Raw genomic sequence first — 24,868 nt, 5'->3', positions numbered from 1 at the left:
CGGGTAGTTGTTGTGAAAGTGCTTAGAATGAGTTCAACTTCCAGTTTCCAAAAGAGCGAGTGTGTGCTGCTGAATCTATGAATTTAGCTCACGAAAACCCTCATCGACTGATTTTAGGGTCGGATGACCTCTTGCCACGCTACCGTGGGCGCTGCAAGAGGAATGCCCCTTGATGAGAGACAGGTCCTCTGTACCGTCGCCGCTCTGAAATGTGTAGTGAAACACAACGAACCCCGCCGCCTCTCATCGGAGACCCTCCCCAGATTCCGCATGGCGACATGCAGAGGTGCACGAGTTGGCCACCAGGTAGCGGCGGAGAGAGGCGGAGGCGACGGGAGAGACAAAAAGGAAGCGAGACAGATGTAGAGAGAGAGAGTCTGGGGTTTGTGGGGATGTGAAGAGGGAGGGGGGTGTGACTGCTGTGCTTTCTCTCCATGCTCGGCTGCTTTAACATTGCTCGCAGCTCGCCTCGGGCTCCGCAGACTGTGTGGGCTTTACCAACAAGCTAGTCGAGAGAATAGACGCGAATTCTCACCGACAACAGTGCCAAGAATCAAACGCTAACTTTCATACCGACTTGCCCAAAGTGTCATCAACTTGAAATCCTTTGCTTTCAGAAGTTCTGCTCCATCATTTAGTAAGACGCCGATGAAGACAAAGCCCAAGTTTGGATTGTGAGGAGACCACAGTTCTGCAGTCTCCAGAATATAAACTAAATGTTAATAATTAATCTTGTTTTAGTTTTTGTGTTTTTTCTTTTGGGGGGGGGGGGTTTGTCTCTACTATGTTTAAAGTGTTTAAAGTCGGTTGTTATTGTCCAGTGGCTCTCTTTGGGCATCTTCTCCTGTGTTAGGCGTCAAACAAAAACCTGTTAACTTGTCAATAAATGGGGACGTCATGTCAGGTGGAACTGGCTCCAGGCGCCCGATCCTTCTGGGAAACAATCAGTGTACATAGTAGTAGTGATATTGTTGACTGAAATCATTAATGACATTTCATTTCTCAATTTTCATCTCATAATCTTTGCCAATAATCATTTCAATGTGAGGCCACACAATGGTGCAGCGGTTTGACCGGTTGGATGGATGGATGGATGGATGGATGGATGGATGGATGGATGGATGGGCTATCTCAATGTGGACTCGAACACATCAAGCCTCTGGGAATCCCTTTGTCCACAGCTCATATCTGAGAGTCATTCGGTAACGTTCCTCTATCGTTTCTGGCGACCAACTGTTAGATTCTGATTGAAGGGATGGAGGCAAAGACAAAGGATGAAAAAAAAAACAATACAATAATCAAATCTGCTCTCAAAGGCCGATCTATGTTTGTTTTGTGCTCAATGCCTTTGGTGAGAACATATAAAAGGGAAGGAGCACGTTCTCCTCGCTCTCTTCTTCGAGCTTGAAGTTGAATGGACTCGTCTCCCTTTCAACATGTTTGGCGCTGCGATGCAGCCGGGCGCGGCGCCACTTCCCTTTAAAACTATCCAGACAAGGTGTCTCATTTAGACAACAAAGGAAGAGGCACTCAGACGGTTGGAAGCTTGATCAAAGATGTCTGATCAGTGCCGTTTCCACTCAGACGTGGTTTTGACGCCGTTATGTAATGTTTTGTCCCCTCCCCCCCCAGTTTCTCCTTTTTCTTTCAATTTGTTCTCGGCGTGACGGCTCAGCAGCTGTTAACCACGAAACATCCAATCAGCAAAACACAGTTAAATCATGAATTGGGAATTATCACACAAACAAAACTTCGCGAAGACGTCGGTCGCTCTTCATGTTCGTCCGATGACTGGATTGTATCCGCCTGTGATTGGCAGCTCGGCGTCGGTCCCGCCTCTGGTAATGCTCATGGTAATGGCCTCCAGTCTCTCATCAAGGCCACAAAATAATCCAGTGGAGAGCCACTCAACCAGATCAAAATGTGCGTGTGTGTGTTTGTGTGTGTGTGTGTGTGTGTGTGTGTGTGTGCGCGCGATGCAGAAGGCCCATTAACATTCATCAGTGGGATAATAGGACAGCATTAATGTCAGCTGTTTATATGAAGAATAACTCACGAGGCCTTGGTGTATATGGGCTGATAAAGCATGCTTTCTCCCCATGCCACATTTGGCAGGATGCGTGTGTGCGAGTGTGTGGGCCGCTGAAATTTTTACAGCAAAATCATTTGACACTGATATGAATTTATTGACGAGTTAAATCAACGTTAAGACAATCACCCTGAATAACTGCAGGTCACGTGACCTTGTGTTGAACACGTATGCTCGACATAAGAAAAAAAAACAAAAAAACTGGAAATGAGCTCTGGGATGTTGCATGCCTTCAGCAGCCAGTGGAGTCAAAACAGACTAACAAAACATGGAGAGATGAGAGTTAAAAGAAAATATCCCACAAATCTCTGATATCCTATTGATGTAAATTTCCTTCTACAGAGTTCCAAATGAAAACATCGTTTTGCATTTTTGTTTCAGAAAAGTTTCACCTTTGCATGGCAACGTTTTGGAAACAATGTCTGTGTACAAGGACACTGATTTGTTTTCATGTTGGGCCACCAGTCAGTCGGTTGTTTTCATTCCAAACACCGTCTCAACAAAAACTTAGCGTTTTCACCGTCCTGTAAACGGGGCTTTACTATCCCAATTATTTGACAGCAACCATCATATTGAAAAACCCTTGAAAATATTTTTTTAAAACAATTTCCCCACTGGGTGATTGGCGTCAAGCTCCTCTGGCAGAGTGCACTTTAGCTTTTCTTAGGAGACAAACACTGCATTTTTTTGTGATGCTTCAACATTTCAAATCAAAATAACTTGAACACAAAGGAGACTGAAGAACTTGAAGAAAAGCACTTAAATCCAAACAAACGAAAGTCGTCAGGTCTGTTTTTGTTGTTTTCCATCATATTGAAGCCATTGGGAAAATGTACAGACAAATTCTTCTTTAAGTGTTTCTTGTCCAGACACATCCGTTTAATAAATCACTATTCTCAAGGTGTATATTTTGAATGTTAGTAAACGTACTGTAAATTCTGAATTTTCAAAAATGGTAAATTCGCCAAAGTCATTTGAAGGTCAAACAAAAGGTAACCATCTGCATGAAATACTGTATTTTATCCATGAAAATGAATCGGACACAGGAACTGAACTGTATTTTTTTTACATGCCTTGCATCTAAAGAATATCTACAACAACAGAAAATGCTGCATTACTTAAAAGACACTGCTTCCACACTCTTATGTAACCAGCATCTAGACTCTTTGCTTCCCTCTGAATCTTCCGAGTTTGTTATTTCTGGATTGTGTAACGTCAAAAAGCACCTTTCCCAACACCTCTTTGGGTATTTTAAGCAACATGATTTGATGTGTCATTTCAGTGAGCCTCACTTCCAACATTCCTAATTTATGGCAGGAGCTTGGGAAGGACTACTTAAATATAAATGTCTAAGTGAAGCACTTTAGCCGCGTACCAACTGGTGGCGAGTGCGACCGAACTGCTTCACACACGAGCCACTAAAGTCAAGACTTTTAAATAGTTTGAATATCTAAGTTTAGAAAAGATGCAGGTGTAATGTGACACTGACACCCACGTGGATGTCGAGATAAAACTGTAACGATTGAGACGATAGAATCAGTGCCATACCCTTTGAGTACTGTGTTTCTACGTTTGTCTTTTCTCATCGAATCAAACAATGAAAACGATTTGTGAAAAACAAACAATGACTAATTGGTGTTTTCTTTTACTGCAACCATGGCATATATGCATGTCATTGTACGTGTGTGTGTGTGTGTGTGTGTGTGTGTGTGTGTGTGTGTGTAGTCATTACATTTGCCAGTGCATCAGTACTGATCACAGTTCTTTTTAATTAACCCACGCTGCATATTTTTTATCTTGCAACCCGACGCCGCCATGTCGTCACCCGCCTGTCAAATCAGACAAAAGCGACAGAATATCAAACCGTCATGTGTGAGAGGGGAAGCAGTGATCGTCCTGATGATAGGGAAACAACGGGGCGGCGAGGCGCCTACTTTGAACCCTGCGCCGCGTCACTTCTAATGAGCAGAGTGATGTTTTGTAACTTGTCTCGGTGGCGGAGGCTGTCGGATTACAGGCTGCCAGGTAGCGCCGGGGTTCAGCCGCCATGTGGCTGTTTAGTGTCATACATGTGGCACGCCCGTTGCGTGGCATTATTGCATTTATATCTCGGCAGGCGTATTTTTTGAGCAAAATCCTCCACTTGGACTGTTTCGTGGCAGATTCATTCATTAAAATTTTGCGACTGAAATCAAAGGCTGAGACACAAAAATATTGCATGAGAGTCGTGTTTAATATATGAATGAAAAAAGGATTTCGGAGTTCAGTAACATTTACGTGTATTTCCTAAGTTACTGTGATTACGGTGATTTCTGGACTATAAGCTGCTACTTTTTCCGCATTCTTTGAACCCTGAGGCTTAAACAATGGTGCGGCTAATTTATGGATTTTTATGGGTTAACAAGAATCATGCTGCCCTTACATGGGTGATGCGTTCAGGTGCATCATGTAACTCTAAATTTTCTTTTTTTGTTCTTTTTAAATTTGGTTGGTATATTCAGGTGCTCAATAGTCCGGAAATTACGGTACCTGTATACAGTAATCCGGGCCCTGTCCAAGCGACAACGTCTTTTCATGTAACCGCATTGTTCTTGGCCAATCATCAACACGGCGTGGGGGGCTCGTGGGAGCCTTAAGACGGAGTCGTTTTGAAAACGGGTTCCAGCGTGGGGAAATTTGAAAACACCGCCACGCCTTTAACGTGTGAATGGGCAAGACGCGCGTTAACTGAAAACGATGACGTCATCGCCCCACCTCTTGACCCCGTGAGCCTTTCTGTGACGTCACTTAGCAACAACAACAACGGCGGACTACACGCTGCAGATCGAGATCCAGAACTCGGAAATTTCAGTTGAAACTTTTTAAAAATGGCTCCCAAGGTGGAACTTTTTAAAAACACTCTTTATGAAAATGAAGGGAATGTCAGTCGAGTGTTCTACCTTTTCTTTTCAATTCTGATTCATCATCCTTCACTGGTTCGTTGCCACTCCCTCAGTTGGTTCTGCAATCCTCTCCTTTCATCGCCCAATGTTTCACACCCTTTCCTTGCACTAGCCTCATCCTTTAACGTGGAGGAGGAATCGATTAAACACCTCCTCCGTGAGTCGTTGCAGGTAGCCAAGCTAGCCGCGAGTGCAGCAGAAACTGAGAGAGATCCTCTTCACATCCAGTTCGCCGTGTTCAACACTTCCCAAGGTCATTCCGCCGTCTCCCCGCAGAGAGCCTCTGTCACTTTTAATAACTTTTAAAGGGAGCTTCTTTTTTTTTTCCCCCTGCTCTGGCAGACGGAGGAGTAGAGGGACCAGTCACAGGGTGAGTCAATCACAAAGTGCCGACAGAGCGAGGAGGTGTGAAGTGAGGAGACGGGCCTGCAATGACTAACAGTGTACACTGTTACTTTATGAAAAGCACAGCGACATAAGAGTGCGAGTGTGAAGTTAGATGCCATTCACGGACTCTGTTTCAAGCTGGTGTGGGCGGTGAGCAGCCAGTAGGGCTGGAATCACTCCTCAGTTGTTACTTACTATGGTGTGTTCTGCTTACTGCTACTACACATGGATTATAATCTTATAAAGTGACTGAATTAGTGTTCTTTCAACAGTGAAACGTGTGAACGGACATTAAGAGCAGTGGAGGGCGGCGGGTTCGAATCCCGCTCATGAGATCTCAGCTTACCCGGGCTAATTATGTGTGTACAAAATGAATGTGTGTCTAATTATATATGCTTTACAATTAATAAATTGTATTTTAATTGCTTCCCAGTATTAACAAAAAGAGCAAACACTTCTGTGGAGACAAGTAACGTGCTTTCATTTGTAACCGATGCATCATATCTGTACGCTTGCTACTGTTCTTATAAATGTGAATGAAACCAACGACGCCATGTGACAAAAAGGCCGAGTATATGTATTGACATATTTAAGTATTTGCCTTATTAACTGCCTCTACCTTCTGGAACTGATGTATAAGCATCCTTGCCTTGTTGGATGAAGACCTACTTTACTTCTATTAGGGAGACAGGCTCTTTTATGAGGTTTGGTTTGGGATGAATGGCGATGGCACTGAACACGTTAGACCAGTTCATGAACTTTCTACATTTACTATGTCTGTGTTTGTTGCTGTATTGGTGTGATCGGTATTCCATGAAGTGAGAGGTGCACTGAGAAACATTTCACATGGGAAGGCTACCAATTGGTTAGTAAGTTATAATTAATATATCCAGTACAAGATATTGGTTTACCTTATGCTTTGATGCTTTGGAATCATATTTCAGCTTAAACCCCACATACAGCACAATTTCATCTTGATCGGGCCAGGCTGGTAAAATAGTGAAATAATCATCTTTAAATTTAAACACGTATTTGTTTGTGGTGCAGAGGATATGTGATGACAATATTTAATTACTATGGGGAATTGCTACAATATCAATATAATGCCAATTTTCGTGAAACTTTCTGCTGCAAAATATATTGAAATGTTCAAAAAACTTCTACGGTTGTTGCATTATGGGTATTTTTTAGAAAGTGACTGACAGCATGGCTTTGAGGTTAGTTTGATAGCAGCGAGGTCGCAAGCTTTCATGACAGCATCACAATATCTAAGTTTCGGGTCTCAGTGTTGAGAAACTTTTTTTAAAAATCAACGTTTTCCTTTAAATTTTTCACAATTTCTTTGGTGGTTCGGCCGGATCGGAGCCTCTTGCGGGCCGCTTTTGGCCCACGAGCCTTATGGTTGACACCCCTGCTTTAGACTATAGAAGTTCTGTCAATCGGTACACACATGCATACATGAAGACAGAGGTTTTTGTACTCGTGCGCCACACTACCTGTCGGTCCAGCCATTGGTCCACCATTGGATGGTTGGCGCTGAGGGAGGATCGAGTCATCTCTCTCTGGAACTGAGTGGTCCAGCCACTCGCATCTCGAGGAAGACTCCGGTAGGCGTGGGCTCCTCGACCCTGCAGAGTAATAAGAGATGAAGAATCATATTAAAATACTTCCAAAGTGTTGTATCAAATTGTAGCAAAGTTTCTTATTTGCTTGGATCAACTTTTTCCATTCACGTCTCAGTACATTCTACCCTCACCCTCTGACCTTTGCTCATATATTTAAGTCCAAGCTTCTAATAAGAGGCTTTTTCATAATGAGACGGCCACAGCTGAGCTCTTCCATTACACAAAAAGCACCTTCCAGAGATCCGATGCCAAGGTAATGTCAAACACCAGCAGAATTAAGTGGACCCATTACAATGGCCAGTAGCAAAAAAAGAAAACAACCCACATCTGCCACCACACAAGACTGCAAACCAGACGTGCTCGCCTTGGATTTTATACCGACAACTGAAGGTCGTGGGTGAAGCTGCTTGAATAAAAATGATGAAATGGAGAGCAAATCAATTTTAAAAATCTAAGTGGGATGATTCGCCAGAACGGAATGACTGATTTTATGGTTTGATGAGTTGCAGCAACTGAAGAAGGAGACCAGGGGTGTCAAACATAAGGCCCGTGGGCCAAATCCAGCCCGACAAACCACCAATCACATTTTTATAATTTCAAAGAAAACATTAATTCTTTTATCAAATAACGCTGAGACCCGAGCTGAGATATCAGTGATGCTGCTATGAAAGTTGGCAAACTAGCATTGGACTCAAAGTTTGTGAAAACATGCATAATGCAACAGCTATATGTTTGGGATTATTCACTGTATTTTGCACCAGAGGGTTTCATTTAATTTGTAAGTTGAGATTGTAGTCGTTTCTGGTAGTAATTGTTTGGTTTTGTGAAAATATTGACATTTTCATCACATATACTCTGCGTTGCAACAAAGAAAAGCCTCAAAAGTTCAAATTTGTAGGTGATTAGGGGACTATTTTACTGGTCCAGCCCACTCAAGATGAAATCGGGCTGAACTGAAATCAGTTTGACACCCCGGAACTAGACAAACACGGACAGCAGTCTAGAAACCTTTAATGAGGCTTTACGCCGGAAAAGAACACCGGTGAAGCTAATATAGAAAAAACACACAACAGCAAGTGGGTTGTTAAGGAGTGAAGGAAGGGAAAGAGCAAGGTTTGCCTGCTAAGTTGCATAATACTGCAAGACATAACAGGATAGTTCCGTATACCTTGTGTGCCGTTACAAGCCATGTGTGTCTTAGTGTGGCGTGAAGCACTGAGGAAGCACTGCAGACGGGACTGTAAAACTCAAGCTGGACACGAGGACTCAATACTATCGAGGGCTCAGGTCAGGAGGAACTCTCTCTAAACTTTTACGACACATCAGACCGTTAAAAAAGTGCCAAATCGCACAGGGGTGGCAGTAAATCAACGGCCTCATATTGACTGCCCGAGCCGTCCAGTCGACCGTGCTAAGCATGGCGGGCCCTTAATATGAAGCATTGTAAAGTCATTGTGCGACGTGATGAGTTTACGGCGCTACCTGACGACGGAGGAGATTTAGCAGAGCCGAGCCCGACTCGGCCGTACCGGGGGCCTCTCTCTGGGGGCCGAGGAGAACAAGGCCGGCTGTGGCGTGTGAGGGAAAGGATCCCACACAACAGAGATATTGTAGGTAGTTGTGCCGTGCGTACAGCTTGCCTCCATATGCTCTCCTGGCAATGCTCACCACGGACGTACGGTTCTTTCTGAGACGGTTTATGCCAAGAAATAAATACGTCCATGCTGACTAATACATTAAACATCTGTTATGGATTGTATAAAAATAGACTTCCTCCGGGACTGACGGTGAATATATGACAGTTGGGTGTTTTGGAAGAGGAGTTGGGGATCTGGAGGACTCACCCTCTTTTTTTTTTTTTTATTGGAAAAATTTTAATGGTTCTGTCAGCTGAAAAAAAATAAAAAATGACAGCCTCCTCATGGTAGCTCATTACTTTTCATACTATACTCTTCCGAGTGCGGCTGACAGGATGATGACTTAAATTGTTGTAATTCATATAACTGATCACCTGCTCCAGACGGGAGTCAAGAGCTAAAACGGGACACTTGGACGTCACCGGTTTATCAATCACGCGTCGTTAAAGGATGATTCCAGTTTATTTCATGCTGATGGATTTTTCATTGTGGCTCAGGCTACATTACAGTAAAAAGACTTGCTCACATTTGTGTGCTTAAGCCACATTAAATAAAGCAACAAGTACTGCTAATTTAAAAGACTGGAACTCAACTTTCAGCTGACATAAACTCAGTGTCCACTTCCGACCAGCGGCCTCCACTGCTGTGTTTAAGTGTGAATACTATATTTTCACTTTACCCAGTTTGCCCAACATATCAAAGAAAAACACATATTTTTTGTGTGTATGTTTCGCTTTTACACAGCGACATTTTGAAAACGAATGGCTGAAATGCTGAAAAAGACGTTGTTGGCATGCAAGGCCACTTGTTGGCGCTGTTCATTGTTTTGGTAATCAAACCACACAGATGCATGCAGAGAACAACACGCTATAAACGTCAACAATGGGAGGAGAACATGGACATTCTAGTGGACAGACGACCAAGTTCGATTGTTATTACTGTGACTGTCAAAATAAAACAACCGGGAGAAAATGGACTGGGGGTCACGACACTCTTATTGTTATTGTCCAGCTGCTGAGCATGTGCTTAAAATGTATTTACTCCAGCCACGATGTGCATGCGCCGGAGCAACATTTCAGAAAAGTTGCGTTTACACGGAGACGTAATCGGAGCGTTTTCAGAAAGATGCCTTTTCAGTGGCTCTGAGCGCCGTTGTCATGTACACAGACCCCAAAAACACAACAAAAGTTTTCTATTTTCAATCGAAAGCATCACGTAAATGGTTCCCGAGACATTAAAACAACATCAGACACTGTTGCACCTCATTAACTTGCAGACACAAAACATTTTGCAGACGATGCTATGTTCTTAAAAGGCTGTTTAAAACTGAGAAATGTTCAATATAGAGGTTAATCAATATCATATTGGCACAAGAGACGTAAACAGAAAGTAGCTCAACACACACATCAAAAATACTGCACATTGGGATTTTTCAGAGTATCACCCAAAAGAGAACTTGACACCATTAACAAGATTTATCTGTAACATTTGTCAGCAAATCCACCAAAAATAATCTCAACTCCAGACATAAAATGTACACATATCTTTGTTAGTGGCATTGTATTGGTTTTTCAGCAACTCTGAAGGAACAATATTGACTTTGTCAACTGTTGGTTATTATTACTGAGATTTTTGCAGGCTACCAAAAAAAAAAAAAAAGTGGTCAAATCAGATGCGAGTTCTCAGTCAGTGGTTCAGAAGCCACACATTATATCAAACTTATCTCGCATTAGAGAGAAACCGAGTGTTGACAGTGCTGTAGTTTCACTTTTGGTCCTCGTCTTTTACTTCAGCTTCATAATGGGACTAAAAGGAGGTTTCACTGACAAAAAGAGAGATCTAATAAGCAATTCAGCCTGAACTCCCTTTGTTTGGGCTGTGACAACCAAAGTGTCTTTAAATGGGATTATAAAGCCTCCGCTCCTGAGAGCGCTAATCATGCAGAGCGTTGCTGTGTCACGTTCAGAGCACTCAATCATCCCCCCACCCCCCCACCCCTTAAATGAAAAAAAAAACCAAACAAAAAAACCACACACTCTCTTTCTCAGCGAGAAGTGAAGGTCTGTCAGCGCCTCATGGGGGCGGCCATTTGTGAGAAGTTAATTGGCTACATTTTCTTTTGGAAGCAACGGGGAAGATGTACCTGAGCACTGTTTTATTCTTTATTCGGATCGGATTCATAATCAGAGAAAGCTTCAAAAGGGTGAGTTCGGAACAAAGAGACGGTGTTTAACAATTTCTGCTCGTCTGTTCAAAAGAGAAGAAACCTCGTTATCAGAGGGAATAGTGTCAGATAGAGTCTATCAGTGCCACTGCTGGAGATCGGCAAGCAGGGCAGCGCCAGCGTCCTATCTGACTGCCGGTCCTTTGATTCGGGGCGTAGAGGAAGAGAGGGAATAAAAATGAGCAGAGGAAGCAGGGGAAAAGTTAAAAACTGAGACTGCTGGAGGTTGGAAGATTTCAGAGCACATATCGCCGACGTTATTACTGAAGCACCTCTGGGCAAGATGCTGTTTGAATCCGTAACACCAGTACCCGGTGGTGTAACGACAAATGCAATGTGAAAGTCGTGTTTTTATAATTTGGTTTTGACACATTTTCCGAACGTGACTGACTCACTTCTCTCGACGACAGCTGAAAGCTGAAGTTTCGTGTAGTTTTCTTATCTTACTTTTCTTTCCAGGCTGCCGGTGCCGCCGCCCGGTTGCGGTTTGTGGCCGTACTTCTGGAAACCGGCGGTCGTGGACCAGCGAGCCGGGTTCTTTCTGGACGGTTCCTCCGGGACCTCGTCCACTTCGAGGGCAGCTGCGGAGGGGTCACTGCTCCGACGGACATTGAGAGCCATGCCTGCGGAAAGGGAATCATATTACAAGATGAATGGAGGGAAAAAGAACAAGAAAGAAGAAAGGGCATTGACACATGATGGAAGGATGGATGGAAAAAGCTCAATAGCTTTTCCATTTAAAATCCTGAGGTGATGATGACCACTTTTTGATTATTTCATTGGAGTCCACTTGAAAGAAACTGAACTTCGGTTCCAGAGTCTACTTGTAAAAAAAAAGAAAAGAAAAACTCCATCACAATACTTTTGATATGTCTTTCACGAATATGGCTTTGACAATCAAAATCTAAAATTGGGTCATTCAGTGAACTCGGTCAAATGTGTACATTCTAAAAAACCCATGTTTACACAATTTCCCCAATGGGGATTAATAAAATATGGTTAGTTTAGTTTCCGAGGAAAAGCATCAATAATATACAATTCTGCACAGCTTGACTGTGCAAACTGTCGACGTTTGCGGCATATCAGTAATCCCATTAGTGGTGAAAACAATGTCATCGAGTGGCTTCCGACAGGAGCGGTGGAGAACTGGTTGGGGTGGTTAATTGGATGTAACCACAGGGGGTTTGATATCAGTGTTCAGTCTTCATATCCCAGACAGAAGGTAAAGAAAGCTTACTCTCAACCTTTCACCCACAGCCTGCACTTTTCCTTGAGCCAACCACATATTATAGACACTGTTGGAGATTACAGAGGCACACGAATGAATGGGCAGACCGAAAGAAACCAATTCCCAAAAATAGTTCCAAAAGATAAATCACACAACTTTCGTATTCCATAGTTACTCATTATTAATGCTTCGGCTCCATAATGTCAGTTGAAACATGGATAGTGGTGATTCTAAGTACTGTACTTTTTTTTTTTTAAAGCTCTAATAACTCCAAAAGAAAACATTGTGTAATGGGACTATGGAACTTTTGGTTTGGCTTCGGCCTCACTATCGTGAAAGGAAGTTTCTGTGCACACTGCTTTAAGTTGGAAAATTACCCCAAAGTAAATATCCGAAAAAAATATACATGTGATTACGCACGCCTGGTCGCTCTAAAAATAACACTTACAACTATAATTGCTGAAAAGCTGCTCGTATATCACACTCTGGCTGTTAAGATAAGGGTCGTTCCGCTGCGTTCAACAACCAACTGAAAGTTTCCAGGGATTCCAGCGGGGTCTCATAACCGGCGTCACCCCCACGGTCGAACATGTACGAGAAAATTACACAGGAAAGCCCGGTCCCTGTTACAGCTGCCGAGTCGAACAATTTGCTATGAAGGCTTGGTGTAAAGTTCCCACTTTGGTTCAGAGCTGCCAATAGAGGAATGAATTCTCTCAACATTGAAACATTCCGAAAGGAATCTAGAAGAAAAGTGTTACAACGGAGAAAGATGGTATCCGTGAGCCGCCGCGTATATCATCCTGACTTTTCCCAAAAGGCCATATGGATTTGTTTATGACGTACGAGCAGCCTGCACGTTACACCCATAATTATGCAAATAGTTGAGGAACCACCTGTCATCCGTTGCCGGATCACTGCAGCGAGCATATGCGCGGTGCTAAGCTCCTAACCGATACACCGGAGACGAGTCTTAGTGGTGGAAGCGACGCATTTTAATCACAGCTTACGATGTGTAGCAACTCGTGCGTATGTGACACTTTGACAAGATTGGGGAGTTTGGTGTCGGACAGGAAGTGTTTCTTGCAGTGACGAGGCCAGACGAGGAAGACGAGCAGATCGTGATAAGATAGTGTTTTTGACCTCTTTCAATCGTATCATTCACCTGAACTTCCAATAGTATCTTTTTTTTTTCTTTTATTCTCAATATAAATACTCAGTTTACCTACTAATCTAATTTAATCCCTTCTTGTTTGACACTTAATTTAGAGAGAGATTATCATCCACAATCAAAGGCTTAAAGCGCTTCTCCATCCCAGATAAGTCTTTAAAGGTCTTTAAAACACTGACCTGTCAAAAATCAGTGTGTGGAAAGAAGCTTTGTGGAGGAGGAGAAAGAGGAGCAGCATGCACAGACACAACTCAACAGACTCTCTGCAATCTGCTAGTAAACACACATTTACTGGACGACAGAGGCTCGTTCATGCTCTGCGTACCCACAAAAACAGATGTGTGCTCTTTGAATTGGGCGAAAGTCTCTTCCCTGTGTACTGCTGTAGCTTCAATGTGTTGGAATGAGCATTTGATCCAGTAGAGGGCGCACTCTAAATCAAAAAGAACAGAAGAAGTAGGTTTTGAACAGAAATAAACTATGACTAGAAGATGTCAGATCACATGTTGTGCGCTACTGTCGCTCGCTGTCGACGAGTATCCCCTCCATTTTGTATTTTTTACCAAAATGCCATACACTTTGAATGGGAAATATTTTGCAGGTTCTTTTTGCAATTTTTGCAGAAACGCCCGAATTGTGAACAAACGTCCTAGCGCAGAGTTCCCAAATTATCTACACATATGTATGTGCTTTGTGTGCATGTGCTCCCATTTTCCCAAAATCCCATCCACTTTGAATGGGAGCAATCGTGTGTGTGTGGTTTAATAACAAAAATTACTAACAGCGCCAACTCGTGGTCTGGCATGCCAACTACGTAGTTTTCAGTGTTTCTGCCGTTTCCATTCAAACTGACATCGTTTTCAAAACATTACCGTGTAAACAAGAAACCTTGTCTGAAATGAAAACACATTCCGGCTGTGGATTACTGCATTTTGTGTGAAATATCTGTGATGTTTCCTTCAAATAGTTACTAACAGTGACAATAAATGCTGACTTTCATAGAGCATCTCACTCAGACAGAAACGTCTCTTCTGTTCCTTTACATATTTCCTTTGGTTTTTAAGGATATGTGGCTTAAAAAACAATGCTGACAATGTGCTTCACAAGGGCAAACAACAGTAATCAGCAAACCCACACCCAAGATTTAGTGGCTTTACATCCACAATGATCCTCGTCATTAAATCCAAGCTGTGTGTTACGACACTCTCACTGCTGCCGCCGGGTTTCCGAACATTTCGGGTTTTTCAAAGCTCTCTTTTTGGCTGATGTCAGCACAGAAACATTTGCCGTATTATCTGACGCGAGTCAAAAGAGATCTGTTGTCACAGCACAAGCCACAAAGCCCCTCCCTCGGCAGCGAGGTTTCGTATGCAAATGACTATCTGATGACATCTGGAAACTTCGAGGAACTTTCTCCGCTGACGACAGGGGGTTTCAAGCTGGGGTTTTTTTGTTTTTTTTTCGGAGCAACTTAACTTCATAAAACCCTATCTCCCACGTGGGAGTCACTGATAGCTGTGAAAACTCCAACAAAGTTAAATCTGCACAGACAAAACTCAGCAGCGGCTTCTAAGACGATATGTCTTCCTTTGTTGTACATGTGTTTCATTTATTTATTCCACAACGGACGACGGAAAATCAAATGAAGAATCCACATGAAGCAGCGAGACGGCCGGTCATCGTGGGTTTACATTTGAATTAGGCCGGAGATTCAATAATGGCATTAATGTCTGGTTCACGTCCAGTTCAGGGCTTTATAATGATATTCACCTCCGACAGAGGGGGTAATTAACGTCCGGCATTATCCTACACGGCAGAATTAAAGATGACAGAAAAATCGAGGGAGACAGGAAGTGACCGTGACTCAGGAAGACAAGACTGGGAAAGCCGAACAGGAGAAACTGTCAGACGGTTAATGATTCCGAATCCTCGCGTAACAAGATTGCGTATCTGTATTTTCGACTGGACAGGGTCGCCCGCCGAACAACGGATTAAAAGCTCTGATGTACCTATTTCTCAGAACATCTCAAGGCTCGCAGCTCTTACTGGATGTTTCTGGGTGTTTGGAAACAGTGACAACATCAGTCTTGCTTTATTCGACTTGAGTGCCTCCGAATGCGAGCAGACGGAGACGTCTGCTGTAAAAGAATGATCATCTGTGTCGTTTTGTTATTTTGGCTTCCAAACATGCAGATCAAACAACGGATACGAATTAGACCAACTGTTGTTACATGTGTGGCCAGAAGCCTGTTTATCTGAGGGTGCCCAAAAGACGTTTAAATGCTACTCCAGGTTTCATAATGATGCCTTAAAATCTTAATGTGTTCAAACTGGGCCTCGACCACAGAGATGCTGGATCAGTTAGATGTCACTAATAACTAAAAACAACAGAAAAGCTTTTAAAAGGTTATTCAACATGCTTTATTGTGTCTAAAGTAAACCTTCTTTGACAATCAATAGTACAGGAGTACATAACTTGAAAAACAATCTTCAATTAAATAATGATGCGAAAAATGCCTCCGCTGTATATACAATGGAAATTAAAATACAAAATGAGAGCTTTCTTTTCCAGGGATGGATGGATGGATGGATGCTTATTTTGAAAAATACAGTTTCGACGAAATGATCCTCACTAGCTTTTCATTTGAATAACGGAAAATAAAACAGTAACTTTAGAAAAGAAATATATATATTTTAACTAAATAAGACCCTGTTTAACCAATGTTACACGATGCAAAGTGATGACAGAAAATTTTTTGGTGCATTTCCATTGCTTAATTACATGATAACGGTCCTCGGAGTCACCGAATATTTTGGTAAACGCTCAGATTTCAAGTGTGTAAAACAGGGCGAAACACAAGTTTTTAAAAAAGTGTTTTTTCTTCAATTCCTCGGAACTGCAGCACTTCTTGTCGGCACATATGAGGCAACGCTGCTCCTCCTGTTTGTGAGTACTACAGCTGCCTACATGCCTCATTTGGGATTACGTCTCATGGAACAAAGTACCGACGACTTCTGAGCAGAGCGCAGGTCGACTTAAACCCAAGCTTAATGGGCCACTGAAAAACTGCAGCTTATCGTGGGGAGGTTCATGGAGAAAAACTCCAGATTATGATGCATTCAAAATTGTATTTTGGGATTTTCTCGGCTTCAGATCATCTTCTCTTTCTTCTTTCAACTCAGTGTGTGCAATGTTTTGTTAGAAAACAAAATCCAAAGAGGCGCTTCTTCTGTTTACCTTAGATTCCTTAAAAAAAAAAAAAAAAAAAAAAGCTCATAAGGATGTAGAATAAGGTTGATTTTAGTTAAACATTAATATATGACTTTGTTACAACAGATGAATTCAGCTTAAGGAGCAAGCAAAAAAATCTGTATGAGGCTAAATTACATCATGGATGATATGATCTACAAGATAATATTTTAATCTACAATACAATGGTTCAGTTTTTCTGTTTAATCAGATCGTATTGTTGTTGATTATAGATGCATGAGCAGTATCTCCCCAATGCACATGTACTGATATTAACGCTTTGATTATAGTGTCCAAACACAGAGGATTCATGATGAAGTGAGATCTTTTCTTTAATAAAAAGCAGATCCATGATAGGTGCAAAAACAAATCCTCCAAGATTAGCATATCATAAACAAGCGAGAGTGTGCTTGTTTGTCTGTTTGCCACTCAGGGGTCACAATATGAAGATTACACCCCCACCATCTACTCTTCCCCGACCAATTCTCCTTCACTTAATTTGTGATGGGATTATCCCGGCGGTCCGAAGGGTTTCATCGGTCCCACGTTTAATAACCGGCCCCGCCACTTCAGACCGTGTCTGCAATCGATCCAGGCCGAAACAGGAGCGAGACCATTGCGTGGGGGTGGGGGGGGGGTAATAAGTCGAGGCCCTAATCCAGCCCCTGTAGTGAGGGATTATGGTCAGGGCACGGGGTCATTGAGATGTAGACACACCACAATTCACCGCTGAGAGGTCAGACTCTCCCGGGGCTATTACCTCGTATTGCTCTGTCCTTTATTTATCTTTCACACTCACCTTGTTTGGCCGGGAAATAAATTAGCTCCAATGAATCACGGTGGATAAAAGCACCATCATATATATATATCCTCATAGCAGAAAGTCAATAGTAAAGTCATTTACTGCTGTTTGAACAATGTTAATGGGAGGAATTCACACTGATCTGAGGCTGCTTATTTGAGTTTTTTACTGGCCTATTTTTTTTAATCAAACTCAAAGCAATCACTAACAGTAGACTTACTGGTGCAGCCAGAAAAAAAAGCTTCACCATCAGTCCCTCGATAAATGAGAATATGCACGAGAACAACAGGGCATTCCACTTCTATTACAAACTATTGTGTTATTTTGATGTTTCTGTATTGTTGACTTATTTTGTATGACGATAAACTGTTAAATTTTATGATTGTCTTACGCGTTTGGTGACGTTGAGTGAACAAAACACAACTGTAAGCAGGTGAAGCAGGTGCAAGTGATGAAGAATTATTAAAAGGACACTTTGAGTCTGGTTTAGTGTGTTTTAGAAAACCTCAGACCCAATCAGATCAAAACAGAACCAATGTGTGTTATGTCGTGACTAAAGTTTAAAAAGAAATCAAAAATGTAACTGAAATTCAGAGCAGAGTGAGTGAGAGGAATTAAATGGTCAGTTCTGGAAGCATTTTCTTGATTTGACTGGGCTGATTATTTGGAATGATGTTAAATGTTGTTTTTGATGGCAAAACGTGCATCTTCAGTCCAGCGTTGAGTTTTTTTTTACTTAAAGACTAAGGTCACATTTACATGAAGTTCTCAAGTGAAAATACACATTTTTCATGGTGTTTTGTGTGTTCGTTTACACAACAACGTCGCTCGGAGAGACTGAAAACCCTACTTTTCGAAGATGCTCTGACTCGGTCGCCGTGGAAACGGGATAAATTGCAACTTTTCAAAAATGCTGCTACAAGCAAACAGCAGCAACAATCACTAGTGACCGTACTAACTGGCCGTGCTAACTACATCATTTTCAGGGTTGTTCCCATTTTACCACCATTTTCAAGATTTTGCCGTATAAACAAAAAACCTTTCTGAAAAAGAAACAGAAACGATGCGTATTGACCTGTAATGTCATGTAAACGGGGCCTCAGATGAAGCTCATCGCCTGTTGTGTTGTGAACCTAATCCAACCTTCATACACACTACAAACTAATACCGCTCAAACTTTGCCATCACCTCATAACACTTACTTGTCCACTTTCTTATTCCAGTTGCTCTAAATGCACGGCAAAATCAACTTCCAGCGCGGTGGCGAAAGAGACGGGAGGGGACGGTCAGTGCTAATGTATTGGCTCTGGAAGTTTTCAATCACTGGAATGGGATAAAGGCAGGAGCCTTTACTTCACTGTACCTGGGAAGCAGGGAGTGGCCCTTCCCTTCTGACTGGCTGCCAAGTCAAGGTAATGGAGCCGGTGCTTCGGCATACTGATGAGGTTACGGAGAGGACACGGTCAGGATAGACTGAGCGTCTGTATTTCTGCTTCTATGACGGCCGTTTACTTTGCAGGGATCAGCGGGGGAAATCCACTCCCACTCAGCCTTCATGCAAAAAAGCCTGTGAGATATATCGTCAATCAGTGACTTTAAAGAAGGGATCCACTGTTGCAATGTAAGCTGTATCTTCCACTGTATGTAAAAACAATCAGCAGGAGCGGATTGAGCATTTGTCTGGTCTGGCTGGATCACTACTTTCTCTGCTCCATTTAAATTGAAAAGCATGTGAAAGTGTGGACAACACTGGAACAAACGCAGGGTAGAAAGAGACTTAAAGATCGATTGACAATTAGGGAAGGTATGATATCAACTTACACATAAGAGCAAAATAAGGCCCAGCAGGAGCAATCAGCAGGAAACGCACAAATCAACAAGCACACAGTGAAGAGAGAGTAGATAATGAGACCTCAGAATGTTCAGGAAGGAATCAGAAATACACTGTATGGATTAGTGTTGAGACAAAGGGAAGTGAAGTCGAAAGAAACACCTGTTTAAACTGTGAATGAGATTTCACTTATATGGTGTTTTTCATTCACATACACATTCACATAATGGTGGCGGCTGCAATGCAAGGCGCTGGATAAAAATATTGTAGATGGTTAGAGCCAGCAGATGGCGGTTGTGCATCTATATGGATGCAAATGGCTGTTAAACCTCAAAGAAGAAGACGACGATGACGAGGGGGATTGATTCGACACAAAACACAGAGCAACGCAAAGCGTGAATCTCTAAACTGGAACAGAAACGCCATGTCTGCTATCTCGAGGTGTCATGTTGTGAAACGGAGACACGAAATCCTAAAGCGAAAAATACAAACATTCGAAACAAGAGCTGAGGTTTTTCACATCGACTCCAAACAAATGTAGTCTGACTTTCCTTTCGGTGTGACCTCTCGCAGAGTTTGACAGTGTTCTGCAGGGTGTTTGTCCTTCAAGCTGTGAGGCGAAAAAAAATCTAAATAGCAGTGTGGAAAAAAAGAAAATCTGCAGTCTCTGTCCAAGGGTGGAATTTTCCTTTTCAATGAGACGTGGGTTAGAGGTTACCGAATAAATGAAGTCAAGTCCTTACCAGCATTTAAATACAAATGTGTGCAGGCAGTGGGCACAGAGGCACCACCGGCCCACCGTGGATGAAGACTATCTGGCGGGTGAATTAGGTATTTTCTCTTGTGGCCCTCTGGCCCTGGCGTGCTCCAAACCTCTGCTTTCACATCGGGCTGATTTAAATATAAATGCCAAGCGACCATGGCTTCATGAAATGTCTAAAAGCTATTTTTTTTTTTTCCTGGGCTTCTTTGAATACTTCAAGCCCGGGCCAGTTCAATGTCTGAATAAATTATGGCACAGAGCCATTTTTTGACTCTCTCTCCCCAACCGCTGGCTACATATTGATGTCCCTTGTGTGCAGGAGAGGGGACTTCCGCTGAATACACCCTGACCTGAAGCACGGGGGGGGGGGGGGTTCTACCTCATGTATTTTTGCTGGAGCAGCAGACCAGTTCTGGAGTGATGGGAAACAGGACGGGGGGGTGGTTAGACGGAGAAGATGAAATATGTAGAGGACTGGTCAACCGAAGGCCAAGCGGGGTCGAGGAAACCACTTAGAGAGCCTCTGTGAAATGTTTTGCAAACTCTAATCTGATGCAATGCCCAGAGAGCGAGACGAGACCAACTTTGAATAAACATCAACTGCTGACCTTTACGAAAAGACGGAGATGTAATCCGACTGATGGATGGATGGAGACGAGCTGCAACATGAAGGAGCAGTTAGAAAAAGAAAAGGAAAGATCCCGTCGGTTTAAATGGCCTGCCGTACACACATTGTGGGTTTCAGTGTGCATTTGAACAATATTTGTTTAAGTAATCTGTGCACGGGTGTGTTTCGGCTTTCTTGTACGTGTGCACCTGCGCGTGACCCCAAGTTATTTTCATCCTCTCCCTTCTTTTTTTTTAATTTTTTTTAGCACAAATCCTCAGTGAATAATGTAAACGTTGTGTAGCTGCTTGTGACCAAACATGGAAATATAATACCAATCCTCTGCCAGCCTCTCTTTCTCGTTTTATTTTAATTCCGTCTGAAGCATAAAAAGATCAAATCCTTCAATAAACTCAGGGTGGAAAAGCAAAATAAACAGATGAAGTGCAACTAATCTGCTTCGAAAAGAAAAGTTAATATGGTTACGTTTAGAAACGAAGTTCAAAACAAAAAACGAGTGTTGACATCGATTGTAGCCAAAGAAAGTTAATCTCTTTTCCAAACATATCCTTTGAGATGAACGCTCAGGTTTTATGCTGCTGGGGCTGCTTGGTTAAAACCTGGTTTGCATGAACTGACAACTCCTCATCACAGATCTCATTTTTTGGTTGCCTGCTCCAGACGTAGCGTCACGGCAGGCCGGAGACAAGAGCAGAATTGAGGCGAGTGTGAAATTACATTGGCGAGCGTTGGTTGGTTAGTTCTGTTTCCAAAAGAGACAGGCAACGCAATTTCAAGAAAGTGAGTTTACAGTGAAGTGGATAACCTTGATGAGACAAATTTCACATTCGTTGAGAGTGACGTTCAACAGAAAAACAGGAAACATCTTCGACACCTGCTTCATCCAACCGGAGGCAACCCAGTAAACATCGGGTTGCTAAAGGGACCATCAGTCCATTATGTTCACAAAGTTCGATTGAAATTACGGCGACTGTCGACAATAACACTAACAACTCCCAGGAGAATATAGACTGGGAGTCATGACACTCTGGTGGAAAACATTGTTCTTATTGACCATCTACTGAGCATGTGCAGAACAACGAGTTACTACAACTGTGGTGCACATGTGCAATAGCACCGTTTAGAAAATGTGCATGTTCTCCTGTTTCCGTGGCGGCAGGGCTGCGGTTGTTTTGAGAAGTCGCTTTATTCCCCCGTTTCCACGGAGACGTTTAGAAAAAGTTGTATTTTCTCCCGTTTCCATGAAGACAGTCAGAACATTATCAACAATTTGCATTTTTGCCTGTTTCCATGGAGATGGACAGTTTTCAAAAAGTTGAATTTTCTTCCGTTTCCACTGGGACTGACTTGGAGCGTTTTCGACGGCGACGAGCACTGTTGTCATGTAAACGGACGTCCAAAACACGACAAAAGTGTTCCCGTTTTCACTTGAAAACTTTGTGTGTTAACGGGGCTTTAGACAACCACCACCTACGAGAATTATTCTGGATCTCACAAGCACTTTAAACACTCTAAACTTAACAATGGCAGTCATCATGTACATAAAATGATGTAAAATACTGCTGCCTCAAAATGCTCAATCCATTCCACAAATGAAGTCACAACAATACATGAGACCGAGTTGGGCAGCGGCACACCGGCTCCATCCCGCCCCACGCCAGACTCACAGAGACTCTCTTTTATGGCGAGGCCTCCCGAGAGCGCCTAATCAACAAACCAAACAAGCTCTCAGCCGACACCAGAAACAGGACCACGGCAGCACCTTCCATGTAAACACCACTTTGTGTGTCTCTCCATTACTGCTGGTCCGGAGGAACAGGCTCCTGGTGAAAAGGGGCCATAAATCTCACTCAGCTCGATATGTGGCCGAGTCGCTCATGATTAGAAACACCACTCCGAAAATGTCACGGGCAAGGAGGTAGCAGGCAGTTACCAGACTGGCTCGCATTGTGAGGATTCGGTTTGGTTAGGAAAAATCTAAAATAAAATAAATAAATAAATAAAAAAATCAAAGCTGCTCATGATTAAATGAATGCAGGCTTCCCCTAATCAAACCTCTTCTGCCATCTGGATTCTGAATTCAAAGCAGCAGACGAGTTTCATAAGCTTCGCTTGTGTCGGAGCGTGAAATACAGTAGAAACCTGAATCATTTTAGGAAAAAAAGATTGACGTGCAAGACAATTTCAGTGGTAAGATCATGACTCGTCGGAGTAAGTATATCTCCAAAAACAAGGAGGATCGTGTTTTAGCAAAGACTCCCGTATGGAGTTGGTTTTCTTCTCTCAACACAAGATGAGGCGTGGCTTCAGTATGCTATGAGAGAATAGAAGACAAATTCAATTCAATTGATCTAATCCGGAATAAGTTAATTGGCTGTTTTGTTGGTCTGAAACACTTGATGATTTGTCAAGCTGCCAGTCACATCCTCAAGATATAAAAGAGAGCCCGTGTTAAAGTAACTTTCAACTGCTACAAACACACCAAGCTGCATCTTCTTTTATGTGATAATGACTTGAATCATATTAATCTCAGTTGTATTCATCATCCAACTGCACAGGTCAGTCCGCAGCGGTCACTCACACCAAGGTGTACATGTTTACTTACTGCTGAAAGTCCGGTTGTCTCCTTCCTCCGTCCTGCTAACAGCTAACTGCTGTTGGCATTATGTGCCCGACGCCGGCTCTGACTTACTGTACGCAAATCTTGTAATTATTGTCGCTGAACCAGTTCGCGCGCCTATTTTTAGAAACGCTGCTGAACACATTTGACAGGCTTTCACTTTTGTTACAACAGATTCATTCATAGTTTGTGAAATTCCAAAGATTTGCCAATATTTAAAGAAAAAAAAAAAAGAAGAAGAAATTTTGCTTGGCCACTAATAATCAAACTCATCTGTATGAGGTGGGTGAAAAGTGAATAGACATTGATTTTGCGTTTTTATGTCGGAAAAAGTTTACAATGCAACAATTTGGAAATGGCAGATGTAGTTGGTACTATTGGTTGGTTTTTGTAATAAAATCACACACACACACACACACACACACCGAGGCAGTTTTCATTGACTCGTCATGTAAATTTAAAAAAATTATAATAATTGCATTTTGGACCTCTTTTCCACAGAGACTCAACTTGATCATTTTCAAAAAGTTTCACCTTGCGAGCCATTTTCTAAAAGTTGCCATTTCAGAGGCTCTGAGCACCGTTGTAATGTAAAGAAACACCCAAAACACAACGTAGTCTTTCCGTTTTCATTGAAATCGTTGCGTAAACGGGGCCTAAATGACGAGACCCTCTGGGCACAGATGCAGCGGCAGCTTCCGCGAGGTCGGAGAGGTTTAAGTGCCCCATGTGCAAATCTCAGTAGAGCTAATGCAGAGCGTACGTTTGAGACAAAAACGAAGAGAAAACAACTCGACGCAGGTCTGCGCGCCACGCTGAACTTTCTACTTGTTTTAGAAAAACGTGAATAAAAAGATCCTTGAAAACAGATGCTTTTATGATGTGCCACAGATACGCTTTCCTTTGATCCGTCACCAAGTTTTATGAAAGCGCGTGAGGTTTTTATAGACATTCAGAGCCGGGGATGATGGGTGAGAATAAAAACCTACGTCTCGCTGGGTTATTGCCTGCACAGCAGCCTTGGAACAATACAGGTAATTGGTAAACACTGGCATATATAATGAGAGACTATTCTTTATATTTAATGATGTAAGTTTACAACAAAACTGACACAAAATATATTTTGAGTTGGAAAAGGTGGATAACTGAATTAAATTCAAGTTGAAGGGTGGAACCACATTAAAAAGTAACATGCAGCACTCAGTGATACAATCGTGTAGCACGGCGTTGGATTTCATTGAGAATTAGTTGGATTTCTTTTGTTGTTGTTGAACATTTTGAGAAAATAGTTTCATGTGCAAGTGTTGCCTAAGTTTCCGGAGTTTCTTGTTGATGAAAACTATGAATAATCTCGGCTGACGTCAAAACTTTCCTCCAGTTTGAGTTCTGCTTGAGCCCACAGTGAGGTGTGCCGAGTGATGAAATGGAAAAGCAACCGCACTTGGAAGTCCTCGAGCAGCGATCACAGGCTGAGAAGCATGACACTTCCTTAAGTTCCTTCATTTGACCCGCATTGTACACGCACACATATTTCCATTTGGGGCTCCTTTGAAGACTGGGTGAGGCCTCTTGACATTGTGCCGTCATGCTAAGGTGGACACTTGCCGGCTCTTTTCATTTCTTGCCGCATTGAAGTTTGTGTGCTTTGTGATTGAAAACACGTTGGCCTCG

General features: G+C 42.5%; 1 protein-coding gene across 1 annotated transcript in view; it reads right to left on the bottom strand.

Annotated features, from left to right (window-relative positions):
• Positions 1-24,868, bottom strand: part of LOC308125596 (partitioning defective 3 homolog) — a gene marked incomplete at its 5' end in the record, with an annotated part of 413,756 nt that overhangs the window by 243,145 nt on the left and 145,743 nt on the right. The window contains 2 exons of the mRNA XM_080489471.1: positions 6,915-7,046; positions 11,352-11,527. Coding sequence (XP_080345597.1) covers positions 6,915-7,046; positions 11,352-11,527 — 308 coding nt within the window. The remainder of the gene's footprint in view (positions 1-6,914; positions 7,047-11,351; positions 11,528-24,868) is intronic.

This window comes from Lipophrys pholis (genome assembly GCF_963383615.2).
Source record: "Lipophrys pholis genome assembly, chromosome: 20".
Taxonomy (NCBI): domain Eukaryota; kingdom Metazoa; phylum Chordata; class Actinopteri; order Blenniiformes; family Blenniidae; genus Lipophrys; species Lipophrys pholis.
This window is presented reverse-complemented; position numbering and strand designations above follow the sequence as displayed.